This window comes from Dysidea avara, chromosome 2, assembly GCF_963678975.1.
Source record: "Dysidea avara chromosome 2, odDysAvar1.4, whole genome shotgun sequence".
NCBI classification, from domain to species: Eukaryota; Metazoa; Porifera; class Demospongiae; order Dictyoceratida; family Dysideidae; genus Dysidea; species Dysidea avara.
The window spans coordinates 43,829,003-43,849,762 of record NC_089273.1 but is presented as its reverse complement, the minus strand read 5'-3'; the positions used below and the strand labels follow the sequence as shown (position 1 = coordinate 43,849,762).

Genomic DNA, 20,760 nt, shown 5'->3' with positions numbered 1-20,760 from the left:
TTGAACTCTTGTTATCTATCGAATTGACTTGTCACGCCCTGCTTTTGACAATTTGAACGAGTCCACCCCTTATTTGTGTTCATTTTGTACATGCACTAAGCAGTACAAGGAAATATGTGATCTGAAGGAAACCGTAAAAACACTATCTAATAAACTAGCAAAATTAGAAGGAGCTCAAGAGCCTTTACCAGCCCCAATCAATGAAACTACTCCACCTGTTCCTACAAAGCCCAGTGAACCAAAAAGCCAGCAAGCAGCCCCACCTGAAAGAAAATTAAATGTAGTTGTGTATGGCCTGGAAGAAAACCCTTCCAATACTACTAGACAGGACAGGCTGCAAATGGATGTTAAAAGTATTACATCAGCTTTTTCAAAACTAGAAAGTCCTCCAATTGATGAAAGCTCAATCAAAGACTGTTATCGTTTGGGGAAATATAATCCTGAGGCAAACAGACCCAGACCTGTCCTAGTCAAGTTCTTAAGATACACAGATGCCTCCAGCATCCTGAACGGAAAGAGCAAGCTTTCCAAACCAGTTTTTGTGAAGCCTGATCTTACTGCTGAAGAAAGAGTAGCAGAATCTCTTTTGCTAAAAGAAAGAAGATGTTTGATAGAAAAGGGAGTAGCCAGGCAATTCATAAAGATCCGAAATCAAAGCTTATTCGTACTTAATAAACTTCATGCAACAATTCAGAACCAACAATTGCAACTTATGAACAGATTATCTGCAACTGCTACAAAAATGCCACCTCCTGACCAAGCTTCTAATTGACTACCTGCAACATGTAATAAGACTTCTAATCATTTAAAAATTCTACTTATAAATTTTCAATCAATCTGGAATAAAAAACCTGATCTGATAGCTTTGATTGATAAAGAGAAACCAGACATTCTTGCTGGAACAGAAACGTGGTTAACCCCAGATGTCATGAATAGTGAAATAATCCCACCTGAACTTGATTATAATATCTTTCGCAAAGACAGGCCTGATGGGTATGGAGGAGTGCTCCTGGCAGTTTCTAATAAGCTCTCATCTGTTGATCTACCTTCTCTCAGCACGGACTGCGAGATCATATGGGCAAAACTAATAATTTCTGCCTCCCCATTGTATATAGCAGCATACTATAGACCACATATCAATGATGAATACTCTCTCACCCAACTAGACTTATCATTACACCAATTAAATGAAACTACGAACAACCCCACTATCCTATTAACTGGTGATTTCAACCTACCAGGTATCGACTGGTCAGAAAGCCTCGTAAAACATAGCTCATTGTTCAGAGCAATACATTAGAAATCCTGCAAGATCATGGACTTCAACAGCTTGTCACTTTTCCTACACGCGATTTCAACACACTAGATTTAGTATCTTCAAATAAACCTTCCACCATACTCAAATTCAAAGCATAGCTGGAATTAGTAACCATGATATCGTTTGCTTTGAAGTAAATGCTAAAGTAGATCATACCAGACAAATCCCACGATCCATCTACATGTACAACAGGGCAAACTGAAATGCACTCAAAGAGGAACTTTACACCCTTCTCACATCCGACCACGTTGGCACTTTTGAAGAGACAAATGTAGAAGAGTTGTGGTCAAAATTTAAGCACTCCATTTCCCAGGTTGTAGACAAATATATCCCGCATAAACATACAAAAGCACGACGGGGATTGCCATGGATGAATCAAAACATCAAAAGACTGATGAGAAAACGGGATAGGCTGTATAAACTATGTAAAAATTCATTTTCAGAAGCCAACTATGCTGAATTTAAATCTTTGAAACATCTTGTCCAGAAGGAACTAAGATCTGCATACTGGTCTTATACAAATAACCTTATTTCTCCTGAAGGGCATCCTCACTCAAACCAGAAAAGGTTTTGGTCTTACATCAAAGCTCTAAGGAAGGAAAATACCAATATACCTGTGCTGAAATGTGATGGCACTAGTTATGAAACTAGTTTGGATAAGGCTAAAGTACTAAACCAACAGTTCCAGTCTGTGGTCACTAAGGAACCAAAATCCTCACTACCAGACAAGGGTCCCAGCCCCCATCCAACAATGTCTGATGTGAACACATCTGTAGAAGGCGTTTACAATCTCTTGCTTAACATCAACCCCAACAAAGCTTGTGGACCTGATCAAATATATGGAAGAGTACTTAAAGAAACAGCTGATGTTATATCCCCCTTCTTAAGAACATTGTTTCAGTGCTCCTTAGACTCTGGAGTCATTCCTGATGAGTGGCGATCTGCAAATATTACACCAATCTTTAAGCAGGGTAACCGACAACAACCTTCCAATTATCGACCAATTTCACTAATTTCCATTGTCTCTAAATTATTTGAACAAATTGTAAACTCAAACATCATGAAACATTTAGAAACCAACAACATCCTAAGTGATCATCAGTACGGCTTTCGTCATTCTCGTTCTTGTGAAACATTACTTATCACACTATTACATGATCTATCCTGTTGCTATGATACTGGAATACAGACAGATATTATCTTCATTGACTTTGCAAAGGCTTTCGACACAGTACCACACCAACGTTTGCTGTACAAATTAGACTGGTATGGCATTAGAGGAAATTTGAAAAACTGGATCTCCTCATTTTTGAATCATTGAACGTAGTGTGTTGTGCTAGATGGTATTTCATCTCCCAGATGCCCAGTACTGTCTGGTGTCCCTCAAGGCACAGTCCTTGGCCCTACTCTTTTCTCCATCTATATCAATGATCTACCGGAATCCATTTTACATAGTTCTATTAAACTTTTTGCTGATGACTGTATAATATATAGGGCTATCCGTACCCCTGAAGATGCTGAGAGATTACAAGAAGATTTATGTGCGTTACAAGAATGGCAGCAGAGATGGCTGATGAGACTAAATGTATCAAAGTGCTTTACCATGACTGTTTTACATCCTAGAAGAAATAAAATCATTACTCCCTACAGACTACACAATCATTTCCTCTCACCTGTTGAACATTACAAATATTTAGGCATCATTATTCAGAGTGATTTGAAGTGGCACCTACATATCCAATCTATCACCTCCAAAGCAAATCAGATGCTTGGTCTACTAAAGCGTAACTTGAGGACATCATCTATTCACCTTAGAGAGAGAGCCTACCTTAGCCTAGTACGCCCTAAACTTGAATATGCAACTACAGTCTGGAACCCTCATTTAACAACTGACAAGATCGCTATAGAAAAAGTTCAGAGGCGTGCTGCACGATATGTCAAAGGTATATACTCCTATCATGCTAGTGTAACACAGATGGTTAACGAACTTAAGTGGGAATCACTACAGTCTCGAAGAGAACAGCTCTCCTTAACTATGCTATACAACATTCTTAAACAAAATGTCTATTTACCACCTGAATACATACCTGAGTTTCATCTACAGACATCACAGTACCAGCTACAGACCAGATCATGCCATATGTTCAGACTCATCGAACCATTTTGTAACACTGACACCTACAAATACTCCTTTATACCATCAACATCAAGGCAATGGAACGTACTACCTCGCTACATCTTTGAAGCGGAAAACACTGACATATTCAAATCTCTGCTACGTAACTATTATTTTGCAATCAATAGCTAACATTATTTATTATTATATCTGTGTATATTCTTCTGTTTGTGAAGTTTCACAGCAAAATTAAATAATAATAACAATAATAACTTTACAACTGAAGCTACCCAGGTATTATAGCTAAGAGGTGAGTGCTGTAGCTACATAGCTTTGGGTTTATCTTAGTGGTCAACTGTATTAGCTAGCAGAGTGCGTAATGAAAAACTCGACCCTCTTTAGATTAACTTGTAACTAACTCGCCTGCTAGTCTAATGGTTTAGTTTGGAAATGGCGGGTTTGGTAGGTGGGGACTATTCTACGGAACGGAACGGAACGGAATGATGGACTAAACCAACCTAATATCATACGAACATTTAGAAGGATGTTCTAAACTACAAAACCCCGTGATTTTGGAATATTGTTCTAAAGTTATGGGGCGGGAATTATGGAAGGATGTTCTATATTTTCTGGAGTAGTATACTACATCATTATACTGACACCTCACTGTTTTACTAAATACGCGGATCTTCTATGGGTGGTTGTTAGCACGTGTGCCCATTGCGAATTCTTGGCTATAGCTGCTACACCTATGGATTTCGACCTGCCTCAACAAACTAGGTGTCACAAGAAAAGAAAATCGGCTGATGAAGTAATGAGGTACGCATCAACGCTAAAATAACTTGACGTATATTTTCGTATATTTTAGTATTACCTAGATACGTGGATAATTGTTGCTTACTATTTACCATACCTAAATAACTGATAATTTATGCAATGACTGTCACACTCTGAACAATGTTAAAATCAACTTAGGATACCTCTAGATTCATGCATGGTACTAGACTCCTTTACCATGATTATGCTACATAATTATGCTGAACACGTTTTGTGCAATTTTGAATGAAGTAATCCCTTCGATATGATAAATTTAAGTTAGGAGGTCACACTTAATTTATTATTTTACTGTAGCACCATGATTTTCTTGGGCAACATGACCGTGAGGTCTGCTTCCCATAAGGCCAGACAAACTTGATTAATTGTTTTTCATTCCTGCCCGCATCACCTTTTATCCCACTGCCTCTAATTTTATTATTGCTAATATCAGTCATGTGCACACGTATTTTAATGCTGAAAAAGCTGGTTCAGGAACGTCTCTTGCAGCTCAACCAATGCAATGATATGTAAATATTTAGCTAAGAAGGCTGTGGCTATAACCCACATAGTAACAATTAGCTTGTTTTTGTTGTGCTTTAGAACATTTCTTTAATAGGGAATAACAGAAAGAACTTCCCGCCCGCATCTAAATCCCGTATTTTGTGGATGAGAAACAAGTAATCAAGTTTACTTGGCTTAAGCTAAACATCATGCATACTATTTGTGACCCGCTGAGTGAAAACCCAATTTGTTAGCATAATTTTGTTACTAGAATTGGAATAAATTGGGTAAAACATAAATAATGTTATGTAGGTTTTAATTGCTTCAATAAACAGTAAAGCAATAACAGAATTGTTATAACTGATATGCCATTGGATTTACCTTTCCGTGGCTAGTAAGAAAATCTTTGTTTTGTTTCTGTACTATAAAGCAAACATGAGTTATTGAAGTTTGTTTACGTATGTTATTGTAAAAATATAACTTGTGTGTCCCTGTTTTTAAGGTTGAACAGCCTTCAACTTCAAAAACATGGAATGATATACAGTACAAGCTGTAGTCATAACACTGTACCTTGGTGAATTTCCTAGTTCATGATGAGCGCAATGAGACAAATCGCAATTCCGTAGCTCATTTCCTTCATGAGTTATGAGGCGCCTGTAATTTATTTTCTCCATAGTCACTGTACAAATCAATTATTTTGCTTTTCCAGCTTTCTATTGCTATAACTCCAAAAGCATTTACCATACAAATCACAGCACATTAGTTTTCAACCCTAGATAACAAAGAATCAATTAAAATGAAGTTTTAGAAATGTGCAAACAAGTCGGATTTTCCCTCAGCGGGTCAAGTTTAGATGTAGACATGCCAGTGTTGTGTTTGTAGGGTGATAAGTAATTGTTGATATGTAGCTATTACTTCTGTGCGTGGTAGCTGGTATACAAAAGTTTGTAACAGTGTATACTGGTTATGTCATTGCTTGATGTGGCATCGTGTAGATTTATTGTAGCTTACACAAGTTGTTTGAAGATCAAGTTTCAGGGACTATTATTATTTTTGTTGAATTTATAATTCCTATTAAGCTTGGTTTTCAATGGGTCAGCTAGTGATTTGTAAAAATCATGTATACAGTTTGGCATCTGCTGCATATAGTACCACTACTTGTTAAGTTGGACACAGTGGTATAGTCAAATTTATTGCAGCTTATATGTCAAGATACTATTGAAAGTATACTTTATTGTGACATGTTCATTGGTTGAACTAGATAAACTTATTTGCATAATCACATTTAAATGTTTTGAATTTTGGTTTTTGCTCTAGAGACCTTGATTTACAGCTGGAAAGCTCTAGCAAGAAAAAAACACCAAGTCGACTACCCAAACAGTCATATGGAAGGCAGTACACATACTGTGGTGGGTCTATGTTGAGGAAAACACATAATGTTTGTCATTGCAAGACTTTCAATTGTCCCAGCAATAATAGTGACGGTGAGATAACAATAATACACCATTTACACCCAGGAGTGCATTAAATCCTATGCATTTGCATGGTAGTACTGTGTAAGTAAGATATCCCCAAAAAGTGGCACATGCCCACAAAAAGTGCTGTCAAAAACCAACTTAGAAATATCATGCACGATGAAAATCACATTTACGGAAAAGTCTTAGTGCATCTAGCATCAAATCAAGTGTTAAAAGCAAGTAAACAATTACAGGAAGCCGAATACTGAATTTTTAAAAATACTAAAATTGTCTGCCTGCCAGCCTACCTAAACAGGGTCACAAGGCTAGAGGCCTAACAAAACAGCGTACTGCCATCATTTCTTTCTAGAATAAAAACTCAAGGCTGGCATGTGCCTTTTCTGATTCCAACAATCTGCACTTTGCTTTTCTTTTCATCTTTAATTACACAGTCATCTTGTTCTTCTTCAAGCAAGGAAACCATACCGATGTGCTAATTTTCCATATTGACACCTTCTTAGTGGAGTGTATTTAGAAGTCACAAACTGTTTTAAGCGTTTAGCCACTACTGGTACAGTAAGAAGTGGTGCTGCGCTGATCAACCTATCAGACTGAGATTATGATTATTATTTTTCTAAGTTGCCATGCCCACTGCAAATTCCACCACGCTTTAAAACGATCACAGTTAGCACAGCCTCCCACTCCTTCAAAGCATGGCGAGCATTCACTTGCACTGTAAAAGCAATAAATGGCTATCTGGATTATAGCTATTACAACATACCTATCTGGGAAAATCACTACTTTAGTGGTAAACAAATGGTGGTAATATGCCAAAGTAGGGATTTTCCCACATAAGTATGTTGTAATAGTTTTCATCATTCATATAATTATCTTGTTTCACTGCTTTTCGCAGGAATCCTACTTCACTTTTCAAATTTATACAATATTCAACTAGTATATCTAGTGTAGGCATGCTACATTGCAAATAATGTATTATTCTGTAGTTGTAGATGTGTTGGGAAATTAATTGCAAGTATAGAATAGTTGAATTATATTTCTTATAAATACTGACCATGTTCTTAGTTCGCTCTAACTTATTTGTCTTGTACGTGTGTTAGTTTAGTCCATAAAACAATATATAAAATATTTGTTTTAAGGTTATATGCTTCTAGCAATGATATGTGTGCAGCATAGCAGCACTATATATGTTAGATGTGTTAGTAGCAGAAGTGTGCAATGTAGCACTATATAATGTGCATCAGCGTTGAAACTGGCTCACTATAACTGCTGACTCGGATGATCCACTGGCCTGGATTGTATGCTATCCCAATCATAATTCATGCAGAAACACTCAATAGTAGGCTTGACTCCTTGTAAATTTTGCACTGATAAGCATATGCATGGATTTCCATATGTTATAATCATACCACAGTCAGTTAGTGGGCATGGCTCAATTAATGTAAATGGAGCTGAATTTGTGCATACTTACAGAGTGCATTGGACATACTGATAAGTGGGTGTGGCTTCATGTATGTTTACATATAGTTCCACAAAATTCCTGTAAAAGGGCGAGGCTCACTAAAGAAGCTAAGATGCAAAGTACGATGTGTTCCTACACTTCCATATTAATTTGTGTCACATGTGAGGTCAAACCTGGATATTTAATAAACCAGGTCTGACCCAGATGACTCAGATAAAATGTGACCAGTGTGAGCCAACCCAGTTTCAACACTGATGTGCACTTGTCAATTGTTAGTGTACTTCTTCATTTTATTTCTCACCAATTGCTGGGCATAGCATGAAATTAACACTGACTCTAACAACACCGCAGTATGATGTGGTTTGACTTGACCTAGTAGTCAAATAGTCGTTCCTAGTGTACATGTATTCTGTACATGCAGCATTATATACAGCACAGACACTACTAAAAAACAAAATACTGCACAGCATTATCTTAGCAGCTTTACAGATACTGCTATATGCTCGTATAATATATGTACCATCTGTATGGTTTTATGTACATATGTGTAGCAGTGATACCAACCCATGCACTGCAAAGCAATTCTGAAGATCATGAGACATACCAACATGAAGATGGAGCTGTACAAGGTACAATACTATTTGTTTTGTGTTCCATGATTAATTTTGTGTATGCATTTTTTCTGCTGTCACCTTTCCTTTTATCATTTATTATCAGAAATTGCACAATATATAGCTTGTAGGCTCAATAAATAATGAACTGTTTTGTAGGTGCAGCCTTTCATGAAATTATGCAAATAAAAATTTGGTTGTATTAATTGAGCGTTCAGCAAGCTTACAATGTGGATGGTGTGGTTTGTGGTCACTAAGTGTAGATACTATAGACATTTGGAGTTGTGGTTCTGTAGTATATCACTCTTGATAGGTAATATTTAGAGGAATTCTGTATTCTGTCTGTTTAGTTGGCTAACTATTGATCAAGGTTTTTAATTTGTTGTGTCATGTGAATAATAGCAAGTATAGTAATTTCACGAAGTGGTAAGCAAGTTTAGCTGAATGGTTTTTAACTGTACGTTATGGAAATACAGTACTGCACACTTCCTTTTTGACCTTGCCCATGCAATGGTCTTGCTTTGTACCACTATAATACAGTCAGGCTTTCTTACATGAGATTGGTACATGTGCTATTCATTGCATTGGATTCTATGAAATGTCACTTTGTGAGATTTTCTTGTTTGTGTGATATGGAAACATGCGTAGCTTTATTGCAAAGGTGCATGTTGATATAGTCCAAGAGTCCTTTTCACCATAATGTGCAATACTGCAGATAATGAAGGATTGAGTCAACTATATGATGACATTTCGCAAGAGCTGAGGTCAGGACAGTCATCAGCCAGAGTATCAGATTGGCATCAACGTATGGAGAGAAGGGAAGATAGTTGGAAGATAATTAGGCAACAGATATTCGAGCACGTATTGGCGAATGAAGCCATTTCTGTTATCAATGTGAGTCTAAAGAATTAAATAGGATAAATCTACCTGTAGTATTTGAGTACACGTACAACGTAACTTATTATTCAGAGCTTGTATAAGACTCAGATAAATGGGTTTAATGCGTCAGGTTTACAAATTTATATATTCATATTTTACGCATGCAGTCAGTCGACTAAGTAGCAAAAAAAAATGCTGGGAGATTGTGCTTGAACAAAGCTATGTTGTATAAGAGATTTGAAATTGCTCAGACATCAAACATAAAAAAAACTGTGAAGCATTGTTGAAATTAATGTGATATGCATTTTTGTCTGAGTAAATTTTCTAAGTAAAATTAAAGTATGATAAGACAAGGATTAGTACGTATGTCCGACCAAAATGGAGCATACTCAGACGACCACTAAGTTTGGTTTGAAATAAAATGTCAGTTATCTGCATGAGCATTGTTTTAAGCACTATGCAGTATGTACATAAATTATGAGTCTACCAGACATAGTTCAGCTAGCATTGATAGTGTGTGGTTGACAAAACAATCAGGCACAGATTTTTATTAGTGTTTCAATTATATTATTAGTGCAACAATTTATCTAGAGCACAGTAAGCTTAACCGTTTAAGTATACTTACTGTAATGCAGAAACTCTTGAAGAACTTAAATGTTTATAAGGGTAAACTAGGGATGAGACGATACAAGATTCAAAAGTATTTGATACATATATCACGATACAATGATACATTGCGATATCACAATGCAATGATTACATGTCAAATTTTCTTAACTGAAAGACACACAAAATATGGCAATGCTAACGTGGCTGTAAAGTGGCACCTGCATTTCAAAAATTCAAAATTTTATGCCAACATGGCTACTGTATGTGTCGATACTCTCAATATATTGTGATATACAATATATCAATATACAATCGATTACAGAATTATTGAAAAATTATGCGATACCGTGAGATTTCCATAAGTCCCCTAGTAAGTTAATGTTGCTATGGATTTAACAGAAATTGAACCACAGTTATTTTTTTCTTCAGTCCAGCTGCTCCAGCGTCTCTACAAATAGGTTTGTAGCCCATGGAATGTTTACAGAATTTACAATAATTCTGCAATCAACTATAATAAAATTTGTATCAACATGTGTATCACTCTCTTGCATATTGCGATACAGCAATATATTGATATGTCATCCCATCTCTATGGTAAATTGAATAAAAGGTTTATTCATGATGGTAAAAGTGGACTATAATTAAAAGATTTCCAATGCATCAAGGAGCAAATGTGTTAACAACCACAAGTACTTACAGTACTGTAGGTTTCAAGGAAGAAAATCCATCCCTTCTGCAGGACGCTAAGCATGGCACCTTATCAGACATTCATGATTGGGTAGCCCCTTTTGCCCTTTTCTGTTTTACCTTAGTATCAAGGTATTTGTATTGTCTGTTCCTAAGGTTGCAGCACAAATTGTTGTCAGACCTTCAGTACTGGCCACTTTAAAATGTTAATATCATACAAGTTACACATACAACCATTTCCAGATATGCATTTTATTTATTTTTAATGAAACCTACTCCTACAATAGTTACTTGATATGTTCTCTATTAGGAATGTGCATTATGTGGAAGAGAAGCTTTTATTCGATGTCACCATTGCACCCCATCAGTGCTGATCTGTACTCTATGTGACGAGAATATACATAATAACTTACCACTTCACGATAGGGAAGCATGGACAGGAAGATGCTTTATTCCCATGTCACCAACAACTGCCATCGATCCACAATCACTGCAACTCAAGCCCATCAGTAAGATGTTACATTTACAAATTTTCGTGATTACATGTTGCCAAAATATGTGGCATTTTCTTATGACAGGAAATGTTGACTAATTGAAGGTTAATGTTGATGAAAATCAAGGTTCTAAATTAAATGACGGTTTTTTAGGGTTCTTATCAAAGTTTGGTGATTATACATTTAACCAATTAGTCAAATTGGTTGAGTCACAATCACCTGTTTTAAGGTTGCTGGTTTGTAATTTTTTTTTCAAATTTAGTAGGGTAATTTGACTTCCTTTGATAATTTTAGTTTGTTCTAACCACAATCATTTTTACGCTAACAAAATGACAATATCACTGCCACGAGATGTCTATATCAGGAATCTGCAGGCTAACAAGTTTCGTACCTTAGGCTTGTCTGTATTCAAGCCACACAGACCTGCAATAGCCTTGGAAAGACTCTTGAGCATTTGAATCATGCTATTAGCTTGGAATTTCTGCATGTGTCTTACATCTCTATTCATTTGTATCATGTATGGCAGCTGTATGTATCAAATATTATACATGTGTAGGACGATTCTGGCCCTTGAAGCTACCTTGGAGATGTCCAAACTGCAAGGCAGAGCAAAGTTTATACCATAAAGCTACCGGTGTGGAGAAGCGTGTGCTAGTTACCAGTGAAGGTAATGATATGCATGCACTTTTAGCTTCTATTATCAATGTGCGTGATGTGTAATATTTGGAATAGGAAGATTTGATCTTGACGACTGCAAAGCTGAATGTCTGAACTGTAAATTCGCATACGGTGATTCTCTGTGTGACGTGATAGGTTCTGGATTCTGGCCAAGCAGCGCTTGTTCCTTTAATTATTTGTTTTCTTGCCAGCTGCTAAAACTATTTGACTATGTGCAGAAATTTGTACCAGGAACATCTGTGAATGGATTTCTTAGTGCACTAGAGGAAGTATCAGCCCACAATGGAAGGGTAATATGGAGTGTTTTACTGTTGCAATTTACATGTGGTTTGTAGATTTCCACCATCAATCAATCTGCTTTTATTAAAGCGTTTGAAGAGTACCGTTACTGTATGATGGAATTACTCCAGTTGGGTAGGCATCCTATTTTAGACTGTCCAGCTTGCTATGGAAACCAACACTCCATTCATGTTGATGGAAACAGAAAGCTCTACAGGTTTACCAAGGTACCAAGGTAAGCACGTGTGCTTGTTGTACTCTTTGATATAAGCAGCATATAATATCTTGTTTATCAAAAACCTCTTCATAATGTATGATTTGGCATTTAGAGGGGTGAGGAGCTCATATTATGAAGGAACGTTTATTGTAAAGAATACCGAAGTTGATAGTCACCTGAAGGATGTTGGATACCATTCAGACAATGTAAATATTCATTCATCTTAATAAATCTATGCAATTTATGTGCATATTTAGGTAACAGGTATATGCGGTACAAGTCGTTTTAAAGCAGCAAAGGCATCTTCAAAAACGATGAAAACACTGGATGAGACTGGACTGGTTGTTGCAGGATGTCGCCATGTAATAGCACAGAAGGCTGTTAACATGTTCAGGGGTGAATTGTAAGAGAATCCTATTCCCATATTTGCAAGCATATATGTACAATACCTACTACACACATGTAGTATACATTATACATGTACCTGTAGCATAACTGCATAATATATATACATGTGACCGGATTTGTGAAAGGGGGTCTTCCACACACATCCAATTTCCTGACTTCGACAATTCATATCTTCAGATGGGAAAGAGCTATTGACTTGCAATTTGGTCAGAAGTGAGCACCAACATAGCTGAATACATGGTAAAAATTTCAGAATGTTATGCTACTTGATCACAAACTTATGGTCTCCCAAAGTTACAGAATTGGATGTGTGTGGAAGACCCCTTTTCGCAAATCCGGTCACATATACTGCTGACTATAGACCTATTGACTAGAATAGAACAACCCTTTGATAGAGGCTTTTTCCCTTGTGTTTGTCAATTTTTTGTAACAATTTTTTTAGGTTTTGTTATTACTATAAACCTGTCTAAATAGACCACAGTATGATACGTTCACTTGTCTAAACTGATCATTGTAGAAATCCCCCAATCATTTTTTACAAAGTGACCTGTCTAATATGGCCACCTGTTTCATATAAGGTCTGAAAACTTTGGCTCCATACTGACTACAATATACCAATACTGACTACAGTATACCGGTTTCACTGTACTAACATTGTGGAAGTTATTAACACCCCATCAAAGGAAATAATAGAACCAGAGGTTAGAGGTTATACTTGTACGACAAAATGCATCCTCTAAATGTTTTTCAATTCTCATATTTTTTATAGAACTTTCCACCAGCTCATTTATTAAGCCTTTTTGATTTGCTTGTAGATTTGTACTGCCGTTAACATGAAGAACAATGTACTAAGTGATCCTAGAACACATCCATTTACTTGGATTTTTAGAGGTGTGTTGCAAATATTATCCATTAGCTGCATAGTTATGTGTTGACAACACACAAGATAAATGAAGTGTTACTGCAAACTCATAAAGTCCTTGACATTCTATTCTACCCATAAATCAACAACACCTTGGCATTGCAAGCAAAAACAAATATATATGCAATGACAAATGTAAGTGTATGATATGTGCAGTAAATATAAAATGATCCCTTGTATATAGTGTATATGAAGTTATACTTTTTTGAAGGCATCAGTTCTTTAATTGCACTGTGACATACTCGAGCTTGATTACCTACCTACAATGCTGTTGTGATAGCAGTGCAAGGGAATTGTGTTCTTTAAAGGAAAGCATATGCATGATTCCTACTATATTATACTACTATACTGTATGATATACTGTAATTATTGCATTATATAATACTTATTTCAATTCTTATAGGTTTGGATATACTCATTATTTACATATGAATGAGTTTGTATCCAGAGGAGTAAACTATTTCTTCCATGATGTCATTTGTCAGTACTGGCCATGGGCCTCTCGACAGAATTTTCCTTCCCCTGCAGGTGCTTTAGAGATAGTACCATGCCTTCCTGCAATGCACGCAAAAGCTCATTCGTGGCACTGCAGTGTATGTGGTCATTGTTTTTGTGTCGGTGTGTTTAATTGTTTACGCTACATATTAGGTTTTATGGGGAGGGCGTTGGCAGGATGAGTCAGGAGCTGGATCCGGAGAAGATATGGAATTGCTCTTCAGTTATCTTTCCAGATGGGGTTTGACTAAGTATATGCTAGCTTATCGTAAGCATGTTATTGTAACAATTATATGCTGCATAGCATCATAAGGGATTATTTTTAGGTAGGGAAGAATTTCTAACAGAAGCAGCTGTGTTTTGGAATGTGAGAAAAATTAGAACAATACCCAAAATGCTGAAGCAAAAATTAGTTAAGGTAATGATATTATTATAGTTTGCATGTGTATGCATATTCGTATCATGACAAGACTCTGACGTGTTATTGCACGTGTTAGAATAATTATTGTGCTGTACATTTTGCACATCATATTTTTATTGTGATGATCAATTATTGTACAAAATAGTTGTGGGAATGTTTTGTCTAAGCTGTCATGGCATTTATGTGTTCTTTTATCTATGAACATTAGTAACATACAGTATTAGTGTTTTAGACAACACTTGAAAATGCGTTAATATCTGCAAAGTATGTACTAAGTGAGAAACCGGTACACTTGTGAGATAAGATGCACTACCACAAGCTCTGACTCGCTATTGCATTGCAGTGGCCCTTACATATTTACATAATATATCTACCCTACTTCAGTCAAGCTCTGGAACGATTTACCGCAGCACATTGTCGGCCTAGATGACTTTATAAATTTGATCAGGAGCATACTGTAATATCTAGATCACAACTTTATAATCTTAATCATGTGTGATGATAATATTAATTATTATATGTGTACAAATGCTCCACAGACTACAGAAAAGCTATTGAAACTAGAGAGTAAACTAAATGAAATTAGATTACGGACTGGGTGTACTTTAACAACTGATGAATTGGATTCTCTTAAACAGCAGATACAGCGTATTGCACGAAGTTAGTACACCAGTATAGTTGGTCACTGGTCAGCAGCTTAACATTTGTGCAAATGCCTGTGTGCTATAGATGAACTACATAGTGAAGAACAACATCTTACTGATGACAAAGAAAAGTACTTTTTGCTGTGGAATAATTCTGGAGTTGCTGCACAACTGAGGGAGTACAATGCTAGCAATACATCCATAGACAGTATTGTAACAGGTTTGTTGTAACCTACATGTGTACAATATCACCTGTGTATTTATGAATGTAGTGGAACCTCTCTATAACAAACTATGACCAAAATATAATGTAGAGGTTTTCCTCTTTAGAATTTAATCCGTGGGAACCAAAGTACTTTGTCGTTAATATACAGAGGTTTCCTTGATTTAGAGAGTTCTTTGCAAGAGGCTCCACCATACTGTAGCTACTAAATCAAGTGTATTTCTTATTGTAGAGTTCCCTTGTGACCTTCTACTGTAAGATATGCAAGCAGTCACTTTCTGGAGTAGCTATACATACTCTCATGCATACATACAGATGCATGATTGAGTCTTAAAGGATGCATTATGTGTTGCCATTTTCATCATATTATACACTTAGTGTCAGGACCTGTACAGAAACTGACATTTACATTTACCATATTTGAGTATTATCGCTTTATACAAAATAATGTAGTGAGGAGTCCTCATAGTATGAATCACAACACGCTTCACAAATGAGAAGTATACACTTGCTACAATGCAGGCAGTTGATTCACGTTGTATGTATATAGCTGCTATAACTTTTATTTGTTTGTTTATTTTTTATTATTTTAATTGTAGGTTGTGATAATCTGTACAAAGAAGTCAACGAATTGGTTTCCAGGTCAGCTGAAAGTCTAGCCAAAATGCAGGCTTTAGAAGAGAAGCTTTGCATCACTAATGAAGAACAGAGGCAACAGTGTTTAAGGGATGGAAAGATTCTAGCTGTGAAAGGAAAGCTTGAGAAATTGCAATCTCAAATGGAGATGATTTTTTTAAGCATAAGGAAAAAGGCTAAAATTATCCAGAATGAAGCATGTAATTTTACATGTTAACTATGTGATGTTTTGTGCTTGCTATTTAAGTGTGTTTTGCTTTCTTTGTTCATATTATACATATACATATATGTACATCATCAATATCCTACGTACGTAACAATTGTGATTTGTAACATCGATGTATCTAACAAACTCAAACTCAATGTACCTTTAAACTCCTCTCTAGTTTTTCCAACAAATTGGTATTTAGAAAATCAAAAAAGCATCTATTTCTTTATTTTCACCACCCAACATTTCCAACATAAAATGTTACTAATATTTCACGTATTAAAATTCAAAGGCATGCAGTTTGTATTTCCAGATTTCATGCTGATGTTTATTAACTTTTACATTGTAGTTTTGGGATGCTAGCTGCTAGGTCACTATGTGTAATCTAAGACACATTTGTACTATATGAAGACAAGCTATTTGCAATCATAAATGCAGTGGTGTTGCCAAGGCAACAGTTAAAAGTAATGAAATGTTAGGGAGGGAGAGGGGGGCTCGATACTTGGGTTTTATTTCTGTAACAGTAAAATTGTTAGTTAAGTTTGATTACTGTCACACAAATCAGCTGACAGTATGTAAATGTGTTTGTCAGTAGTCTGTAAGTACTCGTGTCATTATTTTATAATGCTTATTTGATGTGTGTGTATAGCTTCAAGCAAGCAGCGATCAAGTTTTCGCCGCAGTATTTCAGCTGAAAAAGCCAAACTTGGTATATGTGTAACTAATTACAACCGCCTAGTGGAAATGGTAGAAGGTTTTGAGAAGACAAGTGTGGGTGATGTGATAGATGGAGATTTTCCTTAGTCTCTTTTAACAGGTATAAAAAGTGGAAGAGTGGAAGTAATATATTTAGGAGTATAATTGTGCTGCATGGCTTATACATTAAAGATCAGGTTATGGTAAATAATGTGTGCTATCCAAGAAGTACTTAATTGTTGCGAATGCAGTTCGCATATGTAAACTACAAATAAGTATGTATCATGAGTTCACGCTATAAAAAATCTGTAAAATAAATATCACAATCCCTACTGTGAAGCTGACATTTATATATACTAGAGCACTTGAATTTCATTAATTTGCTTACAATGTAACAGTGTAAAGCTACACTATTTTTCAATTAAAAGCTTTAAGAAAAAGGAACTTTTCTGGATTTGTATGATTAATTGTATTTCTGGATACTATTTAACCATTAATTTAGTCTTAATTATGCCTTGTGATAACCGAATATGGTGACCAGTAGTAATACCTTCTGCTCATCTCATCGGGGATAACTATGTGGGGCATACATTAACTTGTGATGACCAGTGTTGGAAGTAACACGTTACTTATGTAACGTGTTACGTAATATTATTACTTTTGTGGTAACTAAGTAATATAATGAAATACGTTATAAAAACAGGTAATATAACTCAAGTTACTTTACTTACTAATGTAACGCGTTGCCTAAGTAATATAGTTACTGTAACGAGTCTAATATTACATAATATTACTACAAGTAACGAAGTTACTAATCTCGTTAGTAATCCACTGAGTAATGCCTAGCCACAATGAAGTAATGAAGCCTACTGAATGAAGCTTATTCACCAGCTTCTTACTTATAACCAAGATTTGCACATTTCCCAACAACGAAATCATATCACGTGATAAGGTGGTAGTTGTACACATGACAGCTTAAGGCTGTGGACACAAAGTAATATAATATGTAATATTATTATAGTTACTTTATTTTTTGGGTAATATGTAACTGTAACTAAATAGTTCAGTTGTAAATAATATGTAACTAGTTACTTTTACAAAGTAACTGTCCCAACACTGGTGATGACAATAGATTGTGATTGTGTTTACAGTTTAGGATACACATGTAACGGTTGTATCTACAATGTGCTAAATGTTATCTATCAAAGTCTTTCTTTGTATGCTTTTTACACTAATTTTACTGCGATGTTAGTAATACGTGCACTCAGTCCACTTGACAAGTAAATTCACCAACATTTCTTCATTGTGTGTAATGAAATCATTACCTTACTGTACAAACTTTTCTTTACAGGAAAACGCCGCAGTGTTGAAATGCAGCACAAGTTAGAAGCAACAGAATTGCATAATGAAATGCAACGCAATCGTGAAGAGAAGGTGCTGTTGGTTAATGAAATGAAAGCAGTTCTGCATTATTACCAAGATTGTGTAATTTCAACAATATCTAGAGAAATTTCAGGTCAGTGATATGAGCAGTAATGTGTCGTGTACATAGAATTGTACTTAAACAATTTTCATTGATGTGTATTTTGTCTTAATAGTTTGTTTTAGTACGTATGTTAAATTTATAATGGACTTGCATGTTTTTTTAGACATAGATTCTACACTATCATGTGCTACTGCTGCTGTTTATACTGGTGAAAACACTGTACGTATGCATTATATATAACAAGGGCATGTGTATTGCAATAATAATGACATATTGTAAATGATAAAGTATGGAGTGACTCAAGTTTGGCGAATTGGCAGATCAAAGAATTGGCAGATCAAAGGAAATTTTCCAAACTTTGATCACCAATTATCTAGCTTATACTGTCTAATATTTATGAATGCACCAAACTTTTATCTACCAACCTGCTTCATGTGCTAAATTTCCAAGCTTGAGTTTCACCAAACTTTCGTCATACATGCATACTATTATAATATATTTCTTTATGGCCTTGCCATACATAGATGCGGTATTCATCCCAATCTGTTGCCCTGGACTTTTTAAAAGGAAAGAAAGCATTTCTATTTAAAAGTTTGACCCAGGCTACAGATTATGTAACTTCAGCTACAGAAATGTTCAATAGTGATACACATTCTGCTGATGATAACAATGATGATAACAATGATGATGGTGACAATGATGATGGTGACAATGAAGAGGATGAGTATTCCGAAGACGAAGATTTAGGAACTTTTGAAGTGGACACTGACTCTTACAACAGTAGTGCAAGCGATGACAGCTAGTAATAGCAAGAGTACATAATATATATATTTAGGAGAGTATCCAACGCTGTATTGCCCCTTCAAAACGCACTGTGTAATAATGTTACGCAATAGTCATCATCACCAAAGGTGTTAACTTGCTTCAAGAGCTATAATGGCCTTGAAGTGCTTGCAGGTCTTCCCTTTGGTATATCAACGCCTATCAACAAGTCTTTCATGGCGAAGCCATGTGTTGGAGTTTACTGAAATTATACTAAAATATTCCGATATGTTACATAATGTTGCACAATTATTACGCAGTGTGTTTTGAAGGGGTAATACAGGCGTTGGATACTCTCCTAAATATATATATTATGAACTCTTGGTAATAGTGATCAATGATTGTCATTAATAATTACAAAGTAAAACAAAAATTAATCGAAACCAAATCATGACCAAATCATGACGCACCAAAATCACACCATATATCAATACATTAGCACTGAACTGCCACCTGTGCAACAGTCTTCTGCCAATGCTTTTGTCTCTTTATGGTGGCCTACCCCCTTAATTAAAGTACATTAGGAACAAAGAACTCACTTCAAATGTAGAGTCTCACCCAAAAGTCTTTGACTTGTATCCTTGCAGTTCAGCAGCTGTAAGTATTGGGGTTTATTTAACCACAACCACTGCTGTTATAGTTTCTACCACATACATCTTGTGTGAGCCAAGACCCACAGAGATAGAGTCATAGAAGACACTTTGACACAGTGCTTTGATTTTATAGTGTTGATTTGAACTGCAATTGATTTATTGACAGTCGATTCATCATTGTGTTTATTTGATAGCAGTAGTGTAACAGTAGTGTTAAGGTTTCCATTAACTTCATTGTTTTCTTCTGTGCTAATATAAATAATTTCTCATTTGTATCTGACCAAGGTTTGTTTACTGTATGTAAATCATGTCCCTATATAAATTCTGCTTCTATTTAAGACATGTTTACTACATTAACTTCATGCATGCCCCTGAACAATATTGAATAGGACATGTACAGTTATCATCACCCTTGTTCAAAATTAGTAACGTTACTAAGTAGAGACTAGTGTAGCCACAAAGTATACCTTAGCTATGTTTGGGGCCTACTTACTTTACATGGTCACTACAATGAGGTGGTCTTATTATTGAGGCCATGAAGTACACCTTAGCTTGTTTGGGACCTACTTGACATGGTCACTATAATGAGGTGGTCTTACTAATGAGGTCATAAAGTACACCTAGCTGTGTATGGGATGTGGTCACTATAATGAGGTGGTCTTATTAATGAGGTAATGAAGTACACCTTAGCTATGTTTGGGACCTACTTGACATGCATATGGTCGTTATAATGAGGTGGTCTTATTTTTTAGGTCGAGAAGTACACCTTAGCTGTGTATGAGACCTACTGGACATGGTCACTATAATGAGGTGGTTGATCTTATTAATGAGGTCATGAAATACACTTTATTAGCTGTGTATGGGATCTGGACCTGCTCAACATGGTTACTATAATGAGATGGTCTTATTAATGAGGTCATGAACTAGCGCTGTTTGGGACCTACTCGACATTGTCACTATAATCGAGTATGCGTACATGGATATGTAAATGAGGTTTTATTCTACCTATAATCCAAATGAATATTATAATGCATCTAGCTAATTGTAGGCATGGGTGGTATGTT

At 35.9% G+C, this 20,760-nt stretch overlaps 1 protein-coding gene across 3 annotated transcripts; it reads left to right on the top strand.

The window, feature by feature from the left end:
- The first annotated feature begins 3,954 nt into the window (after nucleotides 1-3,954).
- Nucleotides 3,955-19,128, top strand: LOC136247430 (uncharacterized). Of its 3 annotated transcripts, none has more exons than XM_066039150.1 (20): nucleotides 3,955-4,253; nucleotides 6,069-6,160; nucleotides 8,240-8,317; nucleotides 9,015-9,193; nucleotides 10,785-10,983; nucleotides 11,525-11,635; nucleotides 11,701-11,936; nucleotides 11,982-12,160; nucleotides 12,255-12,348; nucleotides 12,400-12,545; nucleotides 13,876-14,065; nucleotides 14,121-14,235; nucleotides 14,294-14,385; nucleotides 14,928-15,048; nucleotides 15,118-15,252; nucleotides 15,855-16,091; nucleotides 16,749-16,916; nucleotides 18,147-18,311; nucleotides 18,445-18,500; nucleotides 18,806-19,128. In XM_066039150.1, exons 1-17 carry the CDS (start codon nucleotides 4,042-4,044, stop codon nucleotides 16,901-16,903), a joined length of 2,571 nt encoding a protein of 856 aa, XP_065895222.1. In that variant the 5' UTR covers nucleotides 3,955-4,041; the 3' UTR covers nucleotides 16,904-16,916; nucleotides 18,147-18,311; nucleotides 18,445-18,500; nucleotides 18,806-19,128. The 3 variants fall into 3 exon arrangements, with proteins under 3 accessions (XP_065895222.1, XP_065895220.1, XP_065895219.1); XM_066039148.1 differs by having other exon boundaries at nucleotides 6,069-6,235; nucleotides 8,243-8,317; XM_066039147.1 differs by having other exon boundaries at nucleotides 6,069-6,235.
- Nucleotides 19,129-20,760: the final 1,632 nt, after the last annotated feature.